The sequence below is a fragment of the Cololabis saira genome, chromosome 17, assembly GCF_033807715.1.
Source record: "Cololabis saira isolate AMF1-May2022 chromosome 17, fColSai1.1, whole genome shotgun sequence".
NCBI lineage: Eukaryota > Metazoa > Chordata > Actinopteri > Beloniformes > Belonidae > Cololabis > Cololabis saira.
The window spans coordinates 10,380,286-10,390,327 of NC_084603.1; the positions used below are offsets into that span (position 1 = coordinate 10,380,286).

General features: G+C 41.6%; 1 protein-coding gene across 2 annotated transcripts in view; it reads left to right on the top strand.

Moving 5' to 3' along the window:
* The window catches only part of klhdc3 (kelch domain containing 3), a 37,158-nt gene extending 29,955 nt beyond the window's left edge, over nt 1–7,203 (top strand). For both annotated transcript variants that reach the window (XM_061744718.1, XM_061744717.1), the window contains exons 10-11: nt 896–974; nt 3,068–7,203. In XM_061744718.1, coding sequence (XP_061600702.1) covers nt 896–974; nt 3,068–3,134 — 146 coding nt within the window. In that variant the 3' untranslated portion in view covers nt 3,135–7,203. The remainder of the gene's footprint in view (nt 1–895; nt 975–3,067) is intronic.
* The last annotated feature ends 2,839 nt before the right edge of the window (nt 7,204–10,042 follow it).

Sequence of the window (10,042 nt, forward strand, 5' to 3'; positions counted from 1 at the left end):
TATTGATAAGTTCAGAAAACTGTTTTTTATTGTTGTGTTTTGATGTATTTGATGTAAGCCCAGTGGATATTTAAAGCTTACAGAAGGCTGCATTTAACTGCTGCTATATCATTCCTGCAGTATTTCTGCAGGTGTTTTGGTCAGTGCTATTATTTGTAATATATTATATTATTTGTAATCAGCACAAATTATCTGTCCCCATATGATAAAATCCACCATCCCCCCTGATATTTTTTTTTTACAACTTGAGTACTGTGTACAACACATTAAACAGTTATTGCAGGTTCAAGTAAGTCATCTCACATCTTTGCAGCAACACCACTATTCTTAGAGCACTGCTTCCTTCCTCGCCAAAGCCTCTACCTAGCCTTGGCCCTGCTCTGTTATCACATATTGAGTACTTCCGTCTCACGGACGACCAAATATAGCCAGTTCCTGGCGGTGGGGGGCACCTTGCACTGCTTTTAGGGCCCAGTTAGGGTGTGGAGGTGGGCTTACACGGGGACTGGCAGTGCCCGGTGGCATCCCCCGTGGCATACGCCTCTTCACGTCACGTGTGTCCTCACTCTGTTTATCCCAGAGCATATGGTGCAACAGCCACCACGAGCAGAGAGACAGGAAGTGTAGGTATTATTAGAAAACAGCTCTGTAATACTTGACACATGCAGCGGTATAATCCATATGTGAATACATTTGTTTGTACCCATTTAGTATTTCCTGAGGTAAATACTAAATGGATCATGATGATTTTTACGCCGTTAAACAGGAAACTAACCATTTCATTGAAGGATTGTTGGTCTGTTCTGCTCAGCGCAAGTCTGAGTTCCCACAACTGAACTTGATAGCATGACTATGATTGATGGCTCTGACTCATTACACTTTCTCTTCTTTTCAGGCCCTAATTTGAAGACGTTATGCAAAATAGCTGTTATTCAGTACAGTCTGGAGCAGTCAGGACTCCCGCATGATATCAGGTCAGACGAGCATCCTATTCTCCTCAACGCTGTTTTATCATAGACCGGATGGATTATTGTTCATGCTGTTTTCTTTACGATTGTCATGAATGGCGTCACTAACGAGGTTATTTATCTAAAAAGAAAATTATAAGTCATTATCCTTCATTTAGTGTAACATTTGGACTCGACTATGTTGCAGCTAATGGTCTCAGAGTTTATGTATAGAAGAAAAAACATCATGAAAAAAACATAGGTGCACATTTGTACACATTATAAAGAACATGCTGCAAATTAGCATTATACTAAAAAAGAAAGTGCACATAAAACCAACAGATTTTCGTCAGAGAACATCGTGATATTTTGATGATGTCATTTTTCCGGGAAATATATCTTAGACGGGGTATGAATGTAATTCTTACTCCTGATGGAGAAACTATTGGGATTTATTTATTTATTTCTGTTTGCATTCTTTGAAGAGACGGTTTAATGGGGTGTGTAATGATGGAGATCAGGACAGGAAATAAGGCCATTCAAGGACCTTTTTATTGAAGATGCTGCAGAGGAGTTACCACAAAAGTGTGAAAGCACTCATGTGACTTAAATGACCCCGTGTGATGGCTGGAACTGAGAACACGGTCATTTTAGCTGACACTGATGGGCTTTAAAACGCTTTTCATACATGACTTGTCAGACAGACTCAAAAGTTTGAGCAGCAATTTTGATGCAATCACAAGAAAAGTTCAGACTGTAAAGACAAAAAACTTAAACTAATATTTTCATTCCCATCGTTTTTATGTGTTCGTGTTAAAGTCGTATAAAACAGAATTTTCCTGTGTTGTTTTTAATGAAATCTGTTCTGCCCCTAGTATTAGTTTAGTTTATTTTGTTTGGGTCATTTACATTTTAAGATGTTTGCATATACACACTATATGTTCAGTATACACACAGGTATAAATATATATATTATATATATGTACACATTTTTTTTTTTTTTTTTTTTTTGACCAAAAAGGTATAGGCTGAAGCCTCATGGCTTATTTTGCCTATCCTTTTCAACAAAAGGCAGACTTCAGAAACAAAAGCTACTAATAAAATGAAACGAACGAACAAAACAAAGAAAATAAACAAAGAAGAGAAGAAAATAAATGTGGTCACTCACGATTGAGGACAGTTGCAGGAGGAAAGTTGCATAATTTAGACAGTTTAATACGAAGATCATTTATATATTTGTGTTCTATATTTATCCATTATTTTAGATTTATAATTTTTTTTTAATTTATAATTTATTTAGTATTATATGGAGGTTGGGAAAAATGTGGGTAAAATTAACTGACTTTTTTATGCTAAAATAGCTCAATAAATGTGTAGCTCAGTCTTTGAGGCAAGTGTGTTTTAAAACTGGGGCTTTTTTTCCTTTTTCTGCTCATTGGTCCGACGGAACCCGATACTAATTACTCCTCTCAACCTCATATCTCCGCACCGCCACTGCCACCTTACATGCTCCCCTCTTTTGGTGTCTGCAGTTGTGTTTCTAACCCTTGAAGGGTTTTCAGTGGGGTCGCAGCACTCTGGTTAACTCCCTTTTGCCCCTCAGTGGCATCCAGCCCCAATGCCAATCTCCCCTCTTAAACACATATGCACAAAACAAAAAAACGAACAAAGCAGTTGAGAGGGAGTGAGTGTGAAACCAGAGCCAGTGATAACAATCTGGAGCTCAACCTCTGACCTGTCATCAGGTCAGCACTAGAGCCTGTTGTCAGCTCCTGCCCCGATGCTCACGTTACAGCGAGGCCTTCCCTCAGCCTCGTCCACAACAAAGCTCTTCATACGGACAAGTTAAAGGGGTGTAAAGGGGGCAGGGGCCATCACACCTACTTGATTGTAATTGCAGTAGATTAACAGCATGTTGTATATTTCAACCCATGTGTGATCTTGATGTTATTATAACTGGGAACAAGACAAAGTCGGTGAAAGTGTGACAATTGTCAGGTCAAAACGTTTCCAGAAACCTGGAAGGAACCACTAAAATAATTCTTATCAAAAGAGGGTGACACTTTCTTGCCTTCACGTTCCTCCCAGGATCCTCTAATCTCTCCTGTCGTTTACTCCAGGTGGGAACTGGCAGCCATGACGACCAACAGCAACATCAGCAGGCCCATCTTCTCCTCGCACGGTTGACGCAGCTGAATGTGAAGCAGAACCGGATCTGTTTCAGGAAAAACTGGACTCTTATCTTTCTAGTCAACTGAGCTCCAAGGAACTTGTGTTTTGAGTCGTCCGGATCTGTATCTGATATATTCTCCACATTCTACATGTGAAAACTCTACTGACCAAGATGTCCTGTGTTAAGACTTCCTTGGAAACGTTTGGCCTTGCCGCGATGAAGGACATTTTACCCACCGAGACTCCAGCTGCGCGAAGCAGATGTTGCTGACGCCTTTTCACCTTTTTCCTCCTCTTTCTAGCCTCTCCAGGTATCCAATCAGCCTATGATAATCATAGACTTCTAATGTTAAGCACAGGAAGAGGCACGACCTTCAGCCAAAGGTGTTGAGAGCTAACCTCTTTTGAGGATATCATCAAGATGTCAAATTACATGAAACGACTACTGTCAACCTTCAGCTGCAGATGTAAAGAGGCTGACTCGCGGTTGTAATTTATTCATAAAATCACCTACAACGTCCATGAGCAGACTCGACTAAATTAATATGCTTAGTTAAGAGCAAGAAGGCCGAATGTCCGAGACTACGAACCTGGAGTGTTATGCTTATAAAAAGACCTTGTCTTTTTTTTAACGTTTACCTATTCACCTGCTTCATTATAACGTGAACGGCACCCACACTTCTCTCTGGTGTCCGTGTGATTTTACAAGGCAGCCGAAGAAAGCTGTTTGCCCTGAAAAATAATCAAGGCCATCTACCTCCCCCCCAAGCATGCATCATTGACTCCTTAGGACTTCCTGTACACGTGGCACCTGTCATTCCCTCGACACGGAGAGGCTTTCCACAGTCTGCCTGGTATTTTTCTGAAACGCTGCAGAGAACTGTCGGACGGCCCGGCTCGCATCACTTCTCTACCCTACGAGTTTGTTTTCAGTGCCAAATATAGAAGGGAATTTTGATGCAAATGCGTGTGGAAGCTCTCGGTAAGCCCACAAACAAATCCTAGCCGCCTGCTCCAGTTTGCCTCTTTCTTTCGGGAAACTCATCACTATTGCCAACTTTTCCACTAGTACCTACTCAGCCCAGCGCCTCGGCTCCACTCAGCTCGGTCTGGTGCTTTCCCACTAGGGGTCTAACGTACCGAGTAGATACTCTTTCTGTAACTATTCTGCCGAAGTTCTAAGCGGCTGAGTCGGGCTGTGATGTCATCACACTACAGGCCACTGATTGGTCGAGGGGTTGGAGTCAGACGTCTCAGTCAGGATGTGACATCAGTGAAAGAACGACTCTGACGGCGACTTCTTGTTCATTTTATTCCACCAGCAACGGCAAAGAAGTCCGTTTGATGATCCAACTCTGAGGTGCAGATGTTAATAAAACTGGTGGCTGAGGAGAGAATTAAAAAGGGATCTAGACGGACGTAGGGCTGGGCGATTTTGGACAAAAATAAAATCCCGATTTTTTTTCTCTGAAAACCCCATTTTCGATTTCGATTTTTTTGGTAAAACTACAAAAGAAAATGGAAAAATTTGTTTCAAATATTTTATCTTTATTTTTAAAGAAAAATAGCAAACAAATGTCCCTATTGGGAATGAAGTGCAATTGAAAGATACTGTAAATCCTCCTTGAGTTTAGTGACAACATTTACAATTTTCTTGACCAAACAAAGATGACTAGACGAGCTCTGTCTGTAATGCAGCCAGCTGCAAAAAAGGAAAATCGATTTTCCGATTTTCCTTTTTTTAACATCGTCTTGATTAATAAATCCGATTTAGATTTAAAATCGATTAATCGCACAGCCCTAGACGGACGATAAGGAACGACCAGATCTACCAGGGGCTCTGTCACTTCATAGCTGCTCGGTTCTACATCTTTAGTGTTGTTGTCGTTTAGATCACGCTCCTACTTCTGCTCCAGGTGCTGAATTGTTCTGGAAACTAAACTGGGCCAAGTTGAGCCGAGCTGAGACGAGTAGAGCCGAGTAGGTTCTAGTGGAAAAGTGCCATAATATGTGTATAGTAGTACTTTTTTTTTTTGTTGTTTAATAGACAATCCTACAGCTTACAGAAAGCCTCTTCGTGACCGGTTTATTCATAATAAGTGAAACGCAGGAATCTGTGTTTGTGTGGAGTTCTAAACATGGGCAGCAAATGTTCTGAATGCATAAGGGCTGTTATTAGAAAACTAACACCTTGCCGTTTGAAGAGAACCTGGAAAAGCTCAGAAAGAGCTTGTTTTAATCAGGTAAAGAACAAGGTTATGTTCTATATTTTTGCTGTTATTAACAAATCCCATAAAAAGACCAAAACAAGCTGTGTGTAATGCTGTCTCTCCACACCTTCATTTTTTATCTCTGGTGCTGTCGACCTCACGTTTTTGTTTTGTTTCTATCCCCACTGAATCCCAGCAACTTGCTGGACTATATCATTTTTAACAGTGCTGTAACTCAGCGGTGGAGTTGCTGCACGTGTGTGCGTACAGTCTGACAGCAGGACATTTTGATATATCGGAGTGATGCAGATGGACCTTGTTGGACGAATTCATTTTTGCTTTTAATCTCTGTGGGCTGTAAAACTAAAACAACATCAGATCTGCCCCATAAATCTTAATAAGCAGTGCAGCATGACATGAATGACTTGGTGATGGTTTGCAGCCAGGAGACTTGGCAGAATGCTGGGTTTTTTTTTTCCTATTAACCTCCCACGCCCCCTCCAAATAATGGATTTTATTTGCATGTGGTCCAGAGCAGAATGCTGTAGAGTTACAGGTAGAAGTAGAAACTGTCCCCACACATTCATGAGCTGCGGCTCGGCTTTTCAGTCCTGTTCTTTGGGACCAAGTTTGCTTTTTCTCTCTGGCCAACCCGTCAGTCCGATCTGTTCTGTATCAGTTTCTAATAAGCTGATTTTTGTTCAAAGGAAAATCAGCAAGGCTCTGTTTCCCAAACATCAGGATATAACAACACTGACCTTCATCGTATATGTTTACAAAAGAAATGGAGCGTAAAAACAGTCTGTAAATACAGATTGGAGTCACTAGTTAACTGCACTATAGCCTATTGTGGCACATCTGGCCTTACAGAGATGAGAAATGTAAATGCTGCTTTTTGCCTGACCAGACTCCAGAGTTTGACATGTTTGAACTGCCCAAGTCACGTCTGAGTTTTTATTTCCTGACCAGCGGTGCCAATGTGACTCGGCGAGTTTTTACGCCCTCTGCACTGCACGTGCATGTGGACATTATAGTTTTTTAGTTCCCTCGAATGACTATACAAAGCTGAAATGCAGTAAAATGACAGAAAAAGCTAATTGTGTGTCCTCACACACGCAAAAAAAAGAACAATTTTCTTGCAAACAAATGAACAAATCAAACTGTTTATGAGGCACCACATGGGTTCTGGCAAATTCTGAGATTTCCTCTTTTTTTCATTTTTCTTTTCCAGGCTGTGGTGTGAAAGTTTTAGTTGAGGATTTTGGTCCCCCGCATTGTTGTGAGGTTATGAATGATGAGATTTTTAGTGTATTACAAGAATATGACATAAATGTTCATGTGAGCAGGAAAATAAAATATCTGCCCGAGTTTCCTCAGCGACGTTCATCCTCCAAGCTGGTGAAGTGTAAACTGGCATTGCACTTTTAAAGATACTGATCTAAACATCTTGGACAATGCAAGTTTCCAGCTCTTTCTGGTGTTTCACGTGAAATCATATGAGGAGGTTTTAGCTGATCAGTTTAACAGGTTACTAACATTGCAGGGGCGAATAAATAATAAATAATACTAAAATCATCTGTATGTTACTGCCTCAACTTGTGACAACGCCTCTCAGTGCTGACAAACTTATGTGGACTAATTTGATACCAGTAGTTGTGCTCCATATTTAGGGTTTTAACAAATACTAAGAGGGGGGGAAGGAAAAATAAATAAAAGTATGGATTTATGTTGTATTTTCAGCTATTTAGGCACCGGATCCTTGTTTTTATTTGATGTCTCTTTAAAGGGGCTTCTGTGTCTGATGATGTTGGTCAGGACTTCCTGTGCAATATGCTGTAGAAATGTATCAATAAACCTGAAACATTTTGAGTCGATGACGTTTGGATCCCTTGTTTATTTATAACGCAAATTAAAAAAAAAAGGTTAAGGCAAAATAAGTTTTCTTTCACAGCAGAGGGGCTTCTATCGGAGGCAAGGATGTTTTCATGTGTCATCTTTGTTGCTTCTCTCGTCCAAAACCAGCCCCTGTGTTGGTGACGTCATCACTGATTTTAAGGGATAATTACAAAATGATGTTTCTGATTGAATATGAACTTTAAGATCATCACACATACAACTCTAGGAGAGGTTCTCAGCCTCATACAAAAATAGTCTTTGTTTGGATAATTGCTGAGAAAATTAGCTTATGGTTGATATAAGTTTTTATCAAGTCTGTAAAGCTCTAATCAGGCACAAACTGTTTTATGTTCAATGTGTGCGTGTATCATGACGACAGAAATGGGGGATTTCTGAGAACAACTAGATGAGTTGATGAGGCCGAGCGGCCTGGAAGACATCACATTTTAAAGGAGCATGAGGCAAGAATGAGAAATGAGACTCATTAGCGCCACGACGACCGTCGGGGTTACTGCAGCCAACAGCGAAGCCGGCACGGGAGAACGTGCATGCAGCGTCATGTGACGTCACATCCGCAGGACAGCGCGGGAAATTCGGGCCCAGAATTGCAGCACATTTTGCAGCACACAGCCTGTTCAAGGCAAAGGAGAGATACACTAGAGGGCTCATTCTATTTGGTTTGGAATGCTTCATCTGACATTATTACTAGAAAACTTAAAATGTATACGCATTTGTTTCATAAATCCTGCCTCATGCTCCTTTTAAAGTCTGATGTTCTGCTTTTCAGAGCGTATTTACATTGAAAGAACCTCATCACATCCTTGAAACGTGGCAGACTCTCGGACTGGTCCAGGGCTGCTGGAGCAGAGAGCTCAGCCGTAGCAGAACCTCCTGGAGGAAAACATCAGGACATGTCCACGAGAAACCGGGTCCACGAAGAGTTGAGTTGGAGTCCGGAACTGAAATGATTAGATTTAGTGGAGGGACTGGAGGCGGTCCACGTGAGACCTGCCCAAAGTCCCAGCTGAAGCTGGGTCTGCAAGTCCTGCCGGCTGATGTGATCAGCAGCTCCCCTGGATGCAGAAAACATTTTTCTCACTTTGCCACCCCCAGACACGTAATCTTTTTTTATTTTATGCCAACTATGTAACCAAGGAGAGATATTTCTGTTTCATTCAGTAAATTTTGATTCTTTTCATCTATGTTGGACCTGATTTATGCAGAAATGACTCATGTTTTTTGCATAAACACTAGTTTTATGCAGCTGTTGACTGTTTCTGAGCTTTTTATTTTCTGATAAAAGGAAGTTGATTTTCTCAAACACAATTTCCACTAGTTTACAAAGCAGTGTGAAAGGCACAGAGAGACGAAACCTAAATATAAACAGTTATAGGACTGTTGATGCCCAGTCCTCTGTTTTAGCTAGAACAGGGGTCGGCAACCCGCAGCTCTAGAGCTATGCGGCTCTTTATCGCTGCCCTAGTGGCTCCTGGAGCTTTTTCAAAAATGTTTGACCTTTTTTTCTTCTTTTTTTTTTTTTTTTAGTTTTTTTTTCTTTTTTCTTTTTTTTCTTCTTCTTTTTCCTTTTTTCTCTTCTTTTTTTTCTTTTTTCTTCCTTTTTCCTTTCCTTTTTAATCTCGACATTTCGACTTTTTTCTCAAAATTTTGACTTTTTCTCGACATTTCGACTTTTTTCTCGAGATTGTACTTCAACATTAATCTCGACATTTCCCTCGAAATTTTTACTTTTTTCTCGACATTTGGACTTTTTTCTCAACATTTCGACTTTTTTCACGAAATTTTGACTTTTTCCTCGACATTTCGACTATTATAACTAATATAGATACATGCAGCATGTGTTGTCTTCATTCTAAGGTTTATACAAGATTCTTCATTTTTTGCGGCTCCAGACATATTTGTTTTTTGTGTTTTTGGTCCAATATGGCTCTTTCAACATTTTGGGTTGCCGACCCCTGAGCTAGAACATATATTCTCACTTCTCAGAAATAAGTAGGATTAAATGGAGTCTACATTTCTCAAACGACATGTTTCTACACTTTAAAGATGAAAGATGTGTCCAGTTCCCAGCCCATTTGACCGACCAACATCTCCTGGATGTACAGTATCTGGTATTGAAGTTTGCAGGTATCTGAATCCTGTATTTACTTAGTTTCTGCTCTTGCTGAGAGCCAGCAGCATCTAGTGCAGCCAGCCTGTCTGACGGCCGTCCCCGTCTGCCTCGGTGGTACTTGGGGCAGTCACGGTGCCACCCCAGCCCACCCCACCCCCCGCTAGGCCCGTGCACTATCTAATGAGCAGCGTGCGCCTGCTTCGGCGTGGCTCACCCCTCTCAGAATGTGTAACCCTGAACCTCAGCTTCAGTCTCCAGTGCCGCTGGTGGCCCGGCAGTTTGTTCTTGTCTGTCAGCAGCCGTGTGCTATAAAGCCAGCGTTATCTGCAGTGTTAAGTGCAGGCCACAGACGGAGTGTCAGCTTAAAGCCAGCCGGCAGAGACACCCTGTCCCGCCTGGTCACACCGCACACAGGAAGCAGGACAGCGCCGGGTCCCCATTGTCTGGCCCCGCAGCCCTGCCTGCATCTGCAGCAGCAACGCAGGCGCTAATGCAGGGAGACACTCAGCCAAATGACTCTCTAATTTCCCCTCAGGACTCAGATGATCCCACTGGCACTTGAGAATCAGACTAAGGATTTGTTCAGAGTGATTTGTTTTGTCTTGTCCGACCAAACCGCTGCCCGGACCCCTCACCCAAGTTCTAGTTCTCTGCTCCCAACGATGCAGAGGTCACTAATTTGAGGA